The sequence below is a fragment of the Misgurnus anguillicaudatus genome, chromosome 2 (assembly GCF_027580225.2).
Source record: "Misgurnus anguillicaudatus chromosome 2, ASM2758022v2, whole genome shotgun sequence".
Classification (NCBI taxonomy): Eukaryota; Metazoa; Chordata; class Actinopteri; order Cypriniformes; family Cobitidae; genus Misgurnus; species Misgurnus anguillicaudatus.
Window position 1 is genome coordinate 31,850,178 of NC_073338.2, and position 16,027 is coordinate 31,866,204.

A 16,027-nucleotide genomic window follows, 5' to 3' on the forward strand; every position below is an offset into this window, starting at 1 on the left:
ACGGCCAATAGATGGCGCTAGTACACATGACGCACGGAGAAAGGCACTACATGCAGTCGGCAGAAATTGTATACGCCTGCGCGGCGCCCTTGACATGCTGCTGTCTCGCTGCTTTAAAACAGCTGCACTTTAAAGGGTTAGCCGCTGGATGTCAACCAAGACGACCCGATTATTATTTATACACCAGACATATATAAATACACATGTAGTATCCTTGAGGAAGTCTTAGATGTACCAGCCAGGATATCGGCTGACCGTGAGTACACGCAATGCATTGGACGAGCCGATTCTCTTGAAGTTTACCGGACAATATTTCATTCTCAATATTTCACGCGGCTTATGAAGACGTCCGCACTAGATAACCAAGTCTCTGAGATGATCCATTTTTGCAATGGCGAGGGGTCTGTTTTCTCGGGCCTGGATGTTAAAGACTTACCAGTTTCAGGTAATGATTATTATTTTGGACATGTTTTTGATGGTCTACCAGCTCACGCTTGGTAATGTTAATAATGAATTTCAGTAGCAATGTGCTTGTTCTGGGAGACCGACAGTATTCATATCCTCTGGGTTTTTTATATTCTGGTTTGAAATGCGGTTGCCGGTGGAAACGGCGTTTACATCAGCACAAATGCAGTTCGCTTTGGATGTATTCGGATGTATGCATGTATTCGGATGTATGCATGTTGATCAGTTGACGGTTTGTTACACGTCAACGGTTCCCTTTTAAATCACAAAACAAGTGCACTTGCCCAAAATGATTAAATAACAGAGACATGTAGCGCGACAGACCCTTTTTAAGTACTTGCTGCTTCTTATATGGCAGTAAGTTGTCTATTTAACAGAGGTTGCTATGAGCTGTTTATCCTGCTCAGCTGTGGAAATAATCCTCTGTACTGGATAAAGTTAAACTGGATCTGTGCGGTGCCATGGCAGCCAACACAATTCCACAACATGACTAAGGAGCTTAAAAGAGTAGCAACAGCCTGTGTGTTGTAAAAATATATGCTAACAATGTTATGGCACAATATTTTAATGAAGACGTTCTTGTACTTTTGTACTTGTATCTGTTGTCAATATTTGCCTAGACTTTGTTTTGAGAGATTCTTAAAAGTGTATCCGCCCTTTCAGTTCAAAAAGGATTGGTTTTCTCTCTTCTCTACTGTACATGTTAAAGGTGCAGTGTGTAATTTTTAGAAGGATCTCTTGACAGAAATGCAAAATAATATACAAAACTATATTATCAGGGGTGTATAAAGACCTTTTTATAATGAACTCTTAAGTTTTTATTACCTTAGAATGAGACGTTTTTATCTACATACACAGAGGGTCCCCTTACATGGAAGTCACCATTTTGTGCCGCCATGTTTTTACAGAAGCCCTTAACAGACAAACTTTTACTAAAGCCCTATTCGGACGGGATTAGTTTTACAGGGGTAGATGGCGTAATGTAATTTTACCACAGGACGTCGGTAATATTAATGGTCAATTCGGACGGGATTAGAAATCTCAGTAAAACATTCAGAAGTGGGAGGGGTAACTCGTTTGTGCAGCGCGCCACCTCTCGTCTTCACGTGCACGTTACCTTGCTTCTTGATATCAGATGTGCAAACATCATGAAACAGACAAGGAAAACGCGAAACACTGTGATTAATTTCAGTTTGGGGAGAACATCAGTTTCATAAACAGTTCCGCGAATCTGAGAAGTGAATTTGACTTTTTTTTAAAGTTTGTGTCGTGTTTTATTCAGAAACTGACCTGCCACTAACTTGTTTCTCCGTCTAGAACGCAAGTAGATGCTTCTTTAAGAGCTTTTATATTTAAAAGAAACCCGCAAATTAAAAGGAAATGACGCGATTTACGTGGATATTTACAGCTGGTCTATTCGCACTGGATTAGTATTACCTGAGGTAATTTCTCCGGACCTTTTTACAGAAGGTAAAAGACGCCGTAATCTTTACTGACATTGTCCGTAATGATTACTGACATAGAGCATTCAGACTGGACTAAAATCACAGAGAAGCTCTGATAAAAACTTGCTTTACCCCACCTCCCTATGTAAAACTAATCCCGTCCGAATAGTACTTAAAGCCCTATTCGGACGGGATTAGTTTTACAGGGGAAGATGGCGTAATGTAATTTTACCACAGGACGTCGGGTAATATAAATGGTCAATTCGGACGGGATTAGAAATCTCTGTAAAACATTCAGAAGTGGGAGGGGTAACTCGTTGGCGCAGCGCGTCACCTCTCGTCTTCACGTGCACTTTACATTGCTTCCAGATATCAGATGTGCAAACAACATGACACAGACAAAGAAAACGCGAAACACTGTGTTAAATTTCAGTTTGGGGAGAACGTCAGTTTCGTAAACAGTTCCGCGCATCTGAGAAGTGAATTTGACTTTTTTTTTTAAGTTTGTGTCGTGTTTTATTCAGAAACTGACCTGCCACTGACTTGTTTCTCCGCCTAGAACGCAAGTAAATGCCTCTTTAAGCGCTTTTATATTTAAAAGAAACCCGCAAATTAAAAGGAAATGACGTGATTTACGTGTATATTTACAGCTGGTCGATTCGCACTGGATTAGTATTACCTGAGGTAATTTCTCCGGACCTTTTTACAGAAGGTAAAAGACGCCGTAATCTTTACTGACATTGTCCGTAATGATTACTGACATGGAGCATTCGGACTGGACTAAAATCACAGAGAACCTCTGATAAAAACTTGCTTTACCCCACCTCCCTATGTAAAACTAATCCCGTCCGAATAGTACTTAAGTTGTCTTGTCAATTACATGTTTTTTTTCAGTGGCGGGTACCATAGCTTCTCTATGCGTTTTAAGACGAGGGGTGAGCAGTGGTTGCAATTCGCAACTTCACCACTGGATGCCGCAAAAATTTACACACTGCACCTTTAATGATCTTATTTGGTCAATGTTTTTGTCTTCACCGCTCTGTTTTTTAGGGATCTGGAATCCCTTTGAATGTGCAGCCTCGGTGAAATTAAATTTAAACCTTTTTCCTTTTAGTATAAATACGTTAGGCTTAAGAATAAAATAAACTGATTTGGTCCAAAACACTAACAAAATTCTCATACAGAATATAAAAGCATCCAAAACGTACAGTTTGGCATGTGCACTAAAAAGTATTTCCTGTCCAATCAAATGCTGCAGCGTCCCGCCCTCTAGGTTTTGTTACATTACGTCTTCGCTGGAATGTGCCATAAATGAAATGCTATTGTTTTTTTGTTTTTTTTTTAAAAAAGGGGGATGATGTTCTCGATAGTTAAGTTAAACTGACATTCCAGTTTGTTCAGATTAGTTGCTTTTCCAAGTTGGTTCCACATGATCAAGTTTTTCCTCTTAAACAGGCTTGGGCTGTGATGCGCAATGTTTTTTTTTTTATGTCGATATAGTAAAAGGTTTTTCTCATAACCCGTGACACTTGGCAGGCACAAACCACATCTGTATCATAAAATGGATGTGAAAATAGAGGTGTGTGGTTGGGAGAATCACATCACAAGTAATAAATGATAAATTGACTCGAGCCGAATACTGACGGTGCCAGAGCTGGTGCATACAAGCGGGAATGCTCACTCTAGTCTAGAAAGGACTGGGCCGTTTCAGCAAAACGGTTCTTGACAAGAACTTGGCACGATGAGTAAGAACAGAGAGCATTTGCCATCAAATACATCTGGTGTCATGGAGCAATGCTACAAATAAATGATTAACTGTTGATTTCTGTGTAAAGTAGTGCCTAGACTGGATGGATGGGATATTGTTTTTCAACCTTGTCTTGTTTGAGGCTTGATCTCACAACCACAGCAAACATAAAGCCTCTGTTTGTATAGTTAATCATTAGGGTGTTTGAGTCAATATGAACAGCACTATACTATATTATAATTTTGTAATGTGGCATTGAAATAAAATATTTAATAAGAAAATGTGTAGCACATAAATTGATTGGATTTTGAAAAGTGGGCGGTTGAAATTAAACCAGAAGTGAGCGCATGCTTGCATTTAGTTGTGATTGACTATTAGCTGGCATTCATCACTTTTTTGACTAACTTGCATGTTAAAAAAAGCATCTTGACGCACCTTAATGGTAATGCATTTATCATTCTTTTAAAAATCTGTTGTTTTTGCTATTCTTGCCATAGCATTTGTCAAATCAGTGTTAACTAGCATCAACTAGCACTTCTCTGTGGTTTCAAGTTGTCTTTTTAGTATACGTGTGTAGAGTGGGATCCATTTGTCTTGCAAATTTGGACACCATGCCAAGAGCCAGTTTAAAATGTAATGCATTAAAAATACAGTGAAATCTTTGCAAATTTGGTCACGGAAGCATGTGTCCCAAATGTAGCATCGCTTTTAAAAGAGACGTCAGATTGATTTCTGGAAGTAGACCTAAGGTTATATTTCATCTAAAATTTGCCGAGATAATCGTTCAAAGCTGATGTTGTTTGTAAGCCAAAACAGCAAATTAATGAATACACTGCATTTAGATTTTACAACTTTACACATGCACAGCTTTATTCTTAGCAATCTGGAGGTTTGAGCTAGGTATAGATTTACACCTCTATAAGTTAGACACTGATTACATCCTCATTGTCCTCAGTAACCTCAGTTTGGTTTGTAACACACAGACTAGCGTGATTTGGCAGGAAGGAGTCCAGTCTGAAACAAGCTCCTTTGAGACATTTGTATTGGGATCTAGCCATTTCCTCAGCGACTGTAATGTTAATAATGTTTATTACTTCACATCCAACTCATAACACACATCTGGACAGTGTGTTTCTTGGATGCTTCCCTAAACTAGTTCAGTTTGAGTTTATATACAGGACGTGATTGCGCCATGTTTTCAAAATGGTTCAGAACAAAGTAATGTAGCAAGAAGTGAGAAAGGAATGTTTGTATTCTGGTAATACAGGTTTTCAATGAAAGAAAACAGTTCGGTTGTAGGTTTCCAATGTCTAAACTGCATTTTATTTCTAGGGGAGAGACTATTATAGGTTCATTCCTCGTCAGAAATGCCAATACCCTCTGCATTAACACAAAAATAGTATATCATGTGTGGTCTATTTTCTGATCTTTTGAGAGGTTCAGTGATGTTCGAGTCACAAGAGAGAAAATTTCGGCTATATCTAGTTTGGAACTTAAAGGAACAGTATGTAGGATTGTGGCCAAAACTGGTATTGCAATCACAAAACTTGTGGCTAAAACTGGTACTGCAATCACACAACTGGTGGCCAATACACAACATGACAACATAAACATCAGTTGAGGGCTGCAACTCCACTTTTTAAATGACAATATCCTGGCCCGACCACTGTTGTCAGTGATATAAGTATTTGAAATGAAAATGATTTCTTAATGTCTATTGACATATCAGGGCCATTTTATGATTAATTGCTATAAATTTCTTACATACTGTTCCTTTAATTTACCTACCGTAGGTTGTCCCATATTACATTTATTCCATTTGTTGATACAGTGCTGCTGTTTTGTTGCACATTATAAGTGGATAGGATGCATTATGTATTTAATACAGACAGAACACCAAAATATCTGGTAATTTTATACAAAGAAAAGAACAAAAATCAGCTTTATTGTATGTGTTGGTGCTTGACCTTTAAATGTGACCCTGTCTGTGAAATCCGGGTTAAAGTCTCATAATGGACTTTTGAGATTAGCAGTATCAAAGTTTGATTTCAACCCTTGATTTCAGTCTTTGACATGGTCTTACTTAGTCAATATTAAAGATATCAAGGTTCTTTGCATTATGTGGGGTGAGTTTAAGCCATAAATCACAAAACAATGTCTTTAGCTGGGTTTTCACAAGCATGGTCACAAATGTGTCGATAATGCAAAGTATTTTCCGTTATAACTGTTTTATTGTTTGGCGATGTACTACAGATCTATTCTACACTTTCAGAAATGAAGGTACAAGAAGGTACAAAAGTTTTCATTGGGGTGTTTGTACCTAAAAGGTGCATACTGGTACCTCAAAGGTAGATATTTGTACAATAATGGTACATATTAGGACCTTTTTTAAAGGTACCATCCCAGTGACATTTAGCATGCAACCCTGCACTTTCAGCTGCTGTTAAACTTTTATTTGACATTGCAAATAGCCTTAGTGACCCTACTGATTTTTCCATCTAACATTAACTGCAGCCTTTTTAAAAATGTCTGCTCAAACTAGCATTAATCTTCCTTGCCAGTGTGTAGACATAGCGAAATTAAAGATGGATCTTATTTTTCTGTGTGCTTTAAATTCTTTCTGGTATGGTGTGATTAGAATGCATTACAAATAACTTGCATTATGTTTTATCATACGTTATCAACTTTACATACAGTACTGTGCAAAAGTCTTAGGCCGCCACCACCACCAGACTTGTTGTTTTAGAAGTTTTAATGTCCATCCATATTTATTTTTTAATCTAACTTATTAAGATAGAAACAGAAAATACAGGAAATATGTACAAAAAATATAAATGTCAGGACTAAATCGTTATGCATCCTCTGTGTTTAGTGTGACCTCTCTTGGCACTAAACACATCTTTTTTAAGTTTTTGAACAAAATAAAAAGTAAAAAGACAATTTTTAAAATTAGAAATTAGGATTTAATTTTATTTATATTTAAGAGATCCTGCCGTTTCCTGCTGTTGCTCAAGTAAAGGGGAGTTGACACATCAGTTTACATTTTGATACAGTTTTTAATACTACATACACATTTCCTGTATTTTCTGGATGTATTCTATTAAAGAGACTGGGAAACAATTCTATATGATCACTATAATGCTGCGTTCACACCATCCGCGGTAGATGCGTCAAGCTCAAGTGATTTCAATGTTAAGTCAATGTAAAAATGCATTGGTTGACGCGCGTCTGGAGGTCTCGCGGCGCGAATGAGGTGTTTAGTGCGGCAAACGCGTGAGTTTAAAAATTGGAACTTTGGCAGAAAAACGCGCCACGTTAACCAATCAGGAGCTTGCTCTAGTAGTGACGTGATTACAGAAAGCGAGCGGAGTAACAGAAGCCCCTCCCATGACACGAATTTAAGCGTGAATGTCTCGATGACTAGACTTTTCATGAGCGAATGAAGCGAGTAAACTCAGACTGTTCAAGCGGCAAAGATTTTGACGCCTCAAACGCAGCTGGTGTGAACCCACGGTAACATTGCAAAAACAGCAAATCTAATTCTGGCATGAAAGGCTAATGTAGGGTTCACACCAGACGCGGTAGAGGCGGCAAGCGCGAGTGATTTACATGTCAAGTCAATGCAAAGACGCGATTAGGCATCCTGCGGCGGTGTTCCGCGCGAATTGAGCGTTGAGTTGAAAAATCTGAACTTTCTGCGCCACGTTAACCAATCAGGACCTTGCTGTAGTAGTGACGTGATTACAGGAAGCGAGTGGAGTCGCAGAAGCCCCTCCCATGACGCAAATTTCTGCGTGAATGTCTCAAATGACTAGAATTTAACGCACAAATGAAGCGAGTAAACTCAAATGTTCAAGTGTCCAACTACAAGCGAATAGCGCATTTTTGCCGCCTCTACCGCGGCTGGTGGGAACGCAGCATTAGACTTTTGCACAGTACTGTATATACATATTGTATATCATAGTTTATACCACAGGCCTGTTGGATGCTTTATTGTGATTAGTTGAGAAATGTGCCATGAGTGTTTATTTTTCTGTAAAACGCACACCTAACCTGTCAAATGTCTTAAAATTAACACCAGAGCAATGCTTGTGTTAACCATTGTATAAGTGGAATATTTGACCTTTGAATTATTTGAAAATAATGGGCAGAACGCAAAGCATTTTTTAAAAATAATTCAACGGTTCGCAGTGTTTCCTCTAGGATTTTTTCCAGCTGTGGCGGCAGGGGGCGCCCATGATGATTATAAATGTACTTTTTTTTATGTAGAACAGCTATAGCTACAGTAAACTAACATGTTTTTTTTTTATCATTTTCATGCTGTCATTTACTTTTCCTCATATTTATAGCATATTGATTTTCTATGTTTGATCTAAACTGTATTTTCTTAAAAAATACGTAAGTTTTATAGCTTCATACGGATCTTTCATTGTAGTTTTAATGTAGTGTGCAAGTTCGTGCTCGTGTTTAGCGTTACAGAGCTGTTGCAAAGTCACGCACAGTCCTGTTTGATAATCCGCACCGCTGTGATTTGACAGAACACCTGACCAGTTATCCGACATCAGCAGCAATTTATTCCAGCATTCCACACCAGGTGTTGTGTCGAACTCAGTTCCCCCTATGTTTCCCTTTAGTGTAGTGCTTTTATAGCGTTTTCATCACGTTACATTTAGAAAGATTAAAGATTTGAATTGGTTATACTAAAAAGGCATAATATAATGTATTTTATAATACAATTTATTAAATATTTCATACATTTGACAGTTTTCTATTGGGGTATTTCTTTTAAAATATAGCCTGTCTTTTTCTCTTTTTTTCCTTTACTGGTTGTTTTAAAAATGTAATGTTTGCATACATAATTAAAGAAATATTATACATATAATATGATTCATACTGTAAAAATAATTGACTTACCATTAAGAACAATACAGATACATTACAGAAATGCACACATATACATCTCAGTAGCCATTAAAACTTTAAATATGTAAATAATAAAACCTATAACGTGATAAAAACGCCATAAAAACACTACATTGAAGAGAAAAATAGGGGGAACATAGGGGGAACAGACTTCGACACAACACCGGCCTTTTTTTTTGACATGAAGATGTTTGACATGAAGAGCCCGACCCGGTCACACCGCAAATCGCGCAGCTAAATATAAACCTTTAACGTTCTTCAGACGGAGCTTAAACACAACAGGGCCATTTAAAAACTGCTACCTATCGGAATCGAGTCGAATTTTGGTCTTGGATGTAAGACCTGCAGTTTAGCCTACTCTTTCTTATTGAGTCCCGACCTGCATCTACAACGCAAATGACACGTTAATATTATTACACCCGTTACATCAAATAGTATGCGGTTCACCCGCGGGTACCCTGATCCCGCTGTCTGAAAACAGATGAAACCGTCTCACCGTCTGCCTCAAGTTTTTATTACCAACGTCCGTCTCTTCCACGGGAATAATGTAAGTTTCCATCCAAACAGATTTGACTATTAATGTCTTGCAGTCCCATATAAGTAGTATTCAGTGTTTAGTTTTTTGTTTTTGGACAAACATCTTATCATTTAATGTGAAACTTTGTGAGGGTCGATCTAAAGCACAGAAGATTGACTGACAGCTGAACGGTCAGCAGCGCGCTGCGCTTATAGTCTATATTCTGAATAACTAATGGCCTGATAAGTTGATAATATTAGTACAGTGATTCCAAATGAATGTCCAAAAAAGTTGTAATATGTTAAATCGAAAGTTTAATCATGTCATTTCTCGCAGCCCCGCGCTGCGTCCGTGTATATGCGCATGTGAAAAGCATACGCGTGATGACCTTGCAACTTAAATTACCCTTAATTTATTGCCATACAGATAAAAGTAAAATAACATTCGAAACTGAAAATGGTTTTTTTTATTTGTGTAAACTCACAATAAGGAGAAAACCTTGTGCTTATTTAAAATCATTAAAAACATGACGTGCTTTCTGCTGCTTTGGTTTAACAGCGCCTCACAAAAAAGAACAGCAACTCAAATACTTTTTTATTCGTTTTGTCAATCTGATAATTATAACATATTTCGTGTAGGCTTATTTATTTTATTATTATTTCTCAAAACAGAGACGTAGCCTAATCATCATCTGTTGATTTAAATCTATTTGTGCAAGAAACTAAACCCATGGGGGAAATGATGATATTTTAGGAGATTTATTTATTATAAATGAGTGAACAACGCGAATCCAGAAAGGAATTTATTTCTTTAAAACAGCCAGTCTGGCAGGGCGGACATTTCGGTAGCTTTATTTATTTTGCGAGCTGCCGCCGTGGGTTTTGTCTAGAAGGGATACAGAAAATGCCGAAAAGTTTAGCATTAGATTTGGAGGTAGGATCTTTAGGATGAAAACAGCGGCTCTGGCTAAATGAGAGACAAATACATCCTACAATCCTGTGAAATTTTGTGTTTAGAGTTGGGTTTGGTTGAAGGATTAGGATAAAACAGTGGTCATCCAGCGAGATTTCGTTTGCTGTATCCCTTCTATCCACAACCGCAGGCGTGGCGGGGATGTTTTAGGCGTGGCGGCCCGCCACGGTTGAATGTATATAGCGGAAACACTGGGTTCGTCGTTAATTATTCCATACATAAACTACTAAACTGCATTTCTGACATCATCAACAAAGCAGATATACTCTAGTAGTGACGATATGTATCAAACTTATATGATTTTTTACAACTACCCCTTTGTTTTTCTGTATTTAAATATTTTGTTAGCATTAGAATAACAAAATGTGCAGGCATATTTGTCATATATATTTACTCAATGCCTTTGTGTGCAAGATAAGTGACAGAAACACCCTCTAGGCTGTCATAAAAGAGGAAATATAGTCTATTAGAACATTTGTGGCATTGCTTTAGTTGCATCAGACTGTAGCTGTTGCTAACCAGTATTTAGCAGTTATGTGGTTTGCTAACTGTTAATAATTAGTTCTAGGTGGGGACGTGATGCAGTTTAAGAGAAGGATGCTTGATTTTTTTGTTGCTAACAGTATTTGCTGTAGGGTGACATTAGTATTGTTTCTTTATTTTTGGAGATTTAACAGAACAATAAACCTAAATATTTGTGCATATGCACACACTGTAAAAAATACTTTGCTGCCTTTAATTTTTTTGTCGAATCAACTCGGATTAAAGCAACACTATGTAGTTTTTTACCTTGAAATAATGTCTCTAAAATTATTTCAGTGATAGAACAACTTTTAACTGGACAAATTGTACTGTTGCTGCAACCTGAGCAGCCTCCTAGCTGCTACAAGCACACTCTGAAAGTGGCGGTGGAGGGTAGGAAACACAGCCCCGCCCCTCCCCCTGCCTGCAGAAGAGTGTCTGATACCAGGCACTGTTGCGCTTTTCAACCACATGGGGGAGCTGTAAGTCATTTTTACATGGAAACTACAGTGTTGCTTTAACAAGTCATTTCAACTTACTATTATTTATCTTGACTAGATATGAGTTGTTCTAACTTATAAAATTAAGTTGACTTTTCCCAAATATATTTTATAAGTTGTGACAACTCATCTCTGTTGACATGACTTGTAAATCTGAGTTGATTAAAAAAAAAATGTAAGGCAGCAAAGTATTTTATCTGATATTTATAAGGTTGGTTAACAGACCAGGGCTAATATAAGAAATGTGCTTACCCTTTCTTTAGGCTCGATTGTCTTATGTTCGAGTGAAGCATCTCTTGCTCACCTGGCTTGTGGTGTTTGTGGGCAGTTGGGTTGTTTATGTGCAATACTCTAGTTACAGTGAGCTGTGCAGAGGACGAGAATGCAAGAGCATTATTGTGAGTATACCACGAGTTACCGTTTTTTTTTTTTTTACATTAAAATCACCCTATGTAATGTAAAGAGCATTCTTTTAAAATATAACCTTGCTATCTTTAATATTGACTGAGTCTGTTAGCTCTGAGACCACAGCTCCATCTCCATTTAGTAGACTACTAAAGTCAGTCTCACACTCATTTGAAATGCCCCTTTCTAACAGTGTGACAAATACAGCAAAGGAATTATTGATGGCTCTGCATGTAGCAGCTTGTGTGAAGAAAGCTCACTATACTTTGGAAGGTGTCTCTCCACCAAGTCAAACAATCAGGTACGGATCTGCATCTCCAACTCTTTAAAACTACATATTTTAGTGCTACTATCTCAACATTAAATTGCTCTTCTGCTTTGCCTACTGTTTTGCAGGTGTATACAGGCAGCTGGGGTGACCAGAATGGGGTCATAAAGTGCCAGCTTGGTGACGTTCTGCACTATGAACTGGGAGAAGAGCTAGAGCAAAAGAAAGAGATTGCACTCTTTGAAAAACCCACTCGTGGAACCTCTGTAGAAAAGTTCAAAGAGATGGTTGCCAGTCATTTAAAGGTATTCACACTAATCTCAGGGTATTTTATTGCTTTTATAAATGAGCCTTAAGACTGTTAGTTACACATTAAAGGGATAGTTCACCCAAAAATGAAAATTCTGTCATCATTTACTCACTCTCATGTTGTTACAAATCAGTATCAATTTCTTTGTTCTGATGAACACAAAAGAAGATATTTTGAGAAATGTTTGTAACCAAACCATTTGTGAGCCCCATTCACTTCCATAGTATTCTTTATCCTACTGTGGAGGTCAATTGGGTCCACGGGCGGTTTGGTTGCAGGCCTTTCTCAGGGTGTCTTCCTTTGTGTTCATCAGAACAAAGACATTTATACAGGTTAGATGAGTAAATGATGACAGAATCTTCATCTCTGGGTGAACTATCCCCTTTAGGAGCAGTTCTCTGGACAGGGCTTAGATTAATCCAGGACTAGGCCTCAGTTATATTAGGACATTTAAGTAGTTTTACAAACAAAGTAAATTACAAAAACAATACTGGTTTGCAGTATGGTACAATGGTACTGATATGTCATTGAAAGTTTTTTTTTTAAATTAAGGCAACTCAAACATGCATTTTAAGCCTGGGATGCACTGCACGGTTTTTGGATGTCCCAGACGAAAGATTATCATCATGAAACAATTGTGGCGATTTCTGTGATCGTGGCTTTTAATCGCTGGTCCTATGTCGTACAGTGAGGGAGGTTTAAAGATGGCTGTTTTTTTCTGGTCTTGCGTCCAAAGATAGCCTACGATAGCTTTCTGACAATTCAGCATGATCAAAGCACAATCTGTTTGCTGCTACAACCTGCATGCCAGTGTTTGTTTACCCCTAGCGCATGCTGGTGACGTTGCGCTAATGTGTGTCGCAGTTGTCGAAGCCTCCGACTCAATAAGTGTCATCATCGTATAGTCTACATGCTTGTCGTACAAGTTTAACAGATCCATGTCGCACAGTGTGATTTTATAGAGGTGCAAAAATCCTGCAGTGTATCCTGGGCTTTAGTCTGGGACTAGGATAAGACCTGTCCAGGAAACCGCCTCTAAAAGATCTTAAAGGGACACTCCACTCTTTTTTTGAAAATATTCTCCCCTATAGTTAAACATTTGATTTTTACCATTTTGGAATCCGTTCAGCTGATCTCTGGGTCTGGCGCTACCACTTTTAGCATAGCTAAGCACAATTCATTAAATCTGATTAAACCATTAGCATCGCGCAAAAAAATAGCGCGATGCTTATGGTCTAATCAGATTCAATGGATTGTGTTAAGCTATGCTAAAAGTGGTATCACCAGACCCAGAAATTAGCTCAATGGATTCCAAAACAGTAAAAATCAAATGTTTAACTCTAGGGGAGCTGGAAAATGAGCATATTTTCAAAAAAGTGGAGTGTCCCTTTAATACTAGGGGGAGTGTTACGCCCACTGTAAGCATACAGTGAAAGAGTTTTGTTGATGATGAGATATGCAAACTTGGCAACAACATCACCGCTTTTTTAGCATTTACACAGTTTGAAATGCTTTAAAACACATTAAATATGGTTTATTTTTTCTCTAGGCAAAGGTGGGAGAACTGGCCAACCTCCCTAGCCTGGTAACCCTAATTCTTTCAGTGGCAGACAGCAATCGAGATGGCCATATCTCTCTCCCAGAGGCCAAATCTGCTTGGGCTTTATTGCAACTCAATGAAGTCCTACTCGCAGTGGTGCTCCAAGACCGGGAACACACACCTAGACTTCTGGGCTTCTGTGGAGACCTATATGTGGTAGAGAGGGTGCCTCACGCTCCGCTGTACGGTCTCAGCCTTCCATGGCCCATGGACCTGTGGATCCCTACGGGTATGCGGCGAAGGATGGACCAGTGGTTCACACCTTCATGGACTCGTAAGGCCAAAATCTTTATCGGCTTGCTGGAACTTATAGAAGACATCTTTCACGGTACCTTTGGCAGCTTCTTAATGTGTGACATGAGAGCCAGCACTTTCGGTTACACCGATCGGCATGACCTCAGGCTGGTAGACGGGCAGCGCGTGGTAGCCGAAGAGGCCTTCAAACAGGCTATGGTTCTCAAGCGTTGCCAGGATGACAAGGATTGTGTGTATGGCGTGGACTGTCGGACTTCGTGCGATCATGCTGACCACCATTGCACGGCCGACGTGGCTCAGCCCAACTTGGCCAGGGCTTGCGGAGCACTAAAAGATTACCTATTAAGAGGAGTTCCCTATCATCTACAAGAAGAGCTGGAGAAGCAGTTATACGCCTGCATTGCTCTTAAGGGTTCAGCCGAGCAGATGGAAATGGAGCACTCGCTTATTCTCAACAACCTCAAAACATTGCTGTGGAAACAGATCTCACACACTAATGACTCCTGAAGAAAATAAGCTACATCGGTGACAACATTCAAAAGCTTGAATGTCGCATCAGATTCAATTATTAGGAATCTGGCTGGAAGTACAATGCTGGTTGGAATGCTAATTTTGCCTTCATTTTGATAGGCTCAAGAAGTGAGACTGGTAGGGATATTCATTGCTGCTGTGATACAAAGTTGTTTTTCACAAAATGGTGACAAGATATGCTCAGGCTCACCATTTTGAATAACATTCACATTTCTATTTTGTCTCTCCACACTAGTTAATTGGTGATTATGCTTATTTTATATTTCCTTCAAGTGTTATGAAGGAGCAAATGACTTTGCATCCATTGTTGGATGTTAACAAAACGCTAAAGAATGCACTCACCACCAACTATGGTTGTGTAAATTGTATTATAGTTTTTCATTAATGAGCACAGCAAAAAGAGCCATAAAGGAGCCATTCTGAAATGGACATGAAAATGCCTTGATATGCATGTTGCCAGTGTGTGTGTTTCAATTTTCTTTTCATTGCTCGTACTCCCACAACTGAAGGACACAAAAATATTGACATAGAGCAGAGCAAGATTGCACAGCACAGTTCAAATTCAAATGTTTACCAGATGAATCAAGTTTAAAGGTGCAGTGTGTAAATTTGAGCGGCATCTAGTGGTGAGGTTGTGAATTGTAACCAACAGCTCAGTCCACTGCTCACCCCCACTTTTGAAACGCATAGAGAAGCTACGGTAGCCGCCACCGGACAAACATGTCATTGTCGGAGACAACTTCGTAAAAAAAGTTTGTCTGTTAAGGCTTCTGTAGAAACATGGCGGCACAAAATGGCGACTTCCATGGAAGGGGACCCTCTGTGTATGTAGATAAAACGTCTCATTATGAAAGGTCTTTATACACCCCTGATAATTTAGTTTTTGTATATTATTTTGCATTTCTGTCAAGAGATTCTTCTAAAATTACACACTGCACCTTTAAGGCCTTTATCAATTATGAAAGTCCATAGCATTGTTGGTCTGTTATTTATTTTAAATTATTTTGGTTTGTTGGCATCCAAGTCTGTAATCAGAAGTAGGTCGCTGTAAGTACCCATGCTAATTTTAGGGGGCGAAAATCTGCTAAATGAATTTAAACTTAAATCACGAACTGTCACCTTGACTAAAATTATGCAAAAGGTTGGGGAATGTGTAAACTTGTTTATTTTTTTAGTATAGCCATTTTAATCTTGAGTAACTTTATGTAGAGTTCTGCAGTAAAATATTTCATAGGCCTGTTCTTAAGGCATGCGTAAAATTACTTTCAAGCTAAATCAGTATGAAATGTCTATTGCCACCATCATTAATGATCTACAGTACAAACGAAGAGATTTATGCTTTCAGTGATAACAGATAAAATTTTCAGTAGAATGTTATGGATCGTATACAAGCCAGTTTGTTCCTTTTTGTGTGTTGATGAAACGCATTGCTGCTGATTGAGAGTTACATTTTTTTTTTATAAATATTTGATTGCATGACTTTGCACATTAAAAATGTTTCAAATACTTTCCTGGTTATATCAAAGTTTATCACTGTCAAATATATCTATTGATCAAATTCTACTGA

At 38.4% G+C, this 16,027-nt stretch overlaps 1 protein-coding gene across 3 annotated transcripts; it reads left to right on the forward strand.

The window, feature by feature from the left end:
• Positions 1 to 25: 25 nt before the first annotated feature.
• dipk1aa (divergent protein kinase domain 1Aa) lies at positions 26 to 15,967 on the forward strand. 3 transcript variants are annotated; one of them, XM_055202648.2, is made up of 5 exons: positions 26 to 256; positions 11,355 to 11,489; positions 11,690 to 11,797; positions 11,893 to 12,069; positions 13,624 to 15,967. In XM_055202648.2, the coding sequence occupies exons 1-5, from the start codon at positions 230 to 232 to the stop codon at positions 14,434 to 14,436; spliced, it is 1,260 nt and encodes a 419-aa protein (XP_055058623.2). In that variant the 5' UTR covers positions 26 to 229; the 3' UTR covers positions 14,437 to 15,967. The 3 variants fall into 3 exon arrangements, with proteins under 3 accessions (XP_055058623.2, XP_055058622.2, XP_073709618.1); XM_055202647.2 differs by having other exon boundaries at positions 32 to 445; XM_073853517.1 differs by lacking the exon at positions 26 to 256 and adding an exon at positions 4,007 to 4,099.
• Positions 15,968 to 16,027: the final 60 nt, after the last annotated feature.

What these genes read in the sequence shown, in the direction of transcription:
- dipk1aa (XM_055202647.2), top strand. Translation starts at nt 392, where the DNA reads ATGGCGAGGGGTCTGTTTTCTCGGGCCTGGATGTTAAAGACTTACCAG. An exon ending in TAAAGACTTACCAGTTTCAG is followed by an intron (nt 446 to 11,354) that starts GTAATGATTATT and finishes CCCTTTCTTTAG; the next exon opens with GCTCGATTGTCTTATGTTCG. An exon ending in GAGAATGCAAGAGCATTATT is followed by an intron (nt 11,490 to 11,689) that starts GTGAGTATACCA and finishes CCTTTCTAACAG; the next exon opens with TGTGACAAATACAGCAAAGG.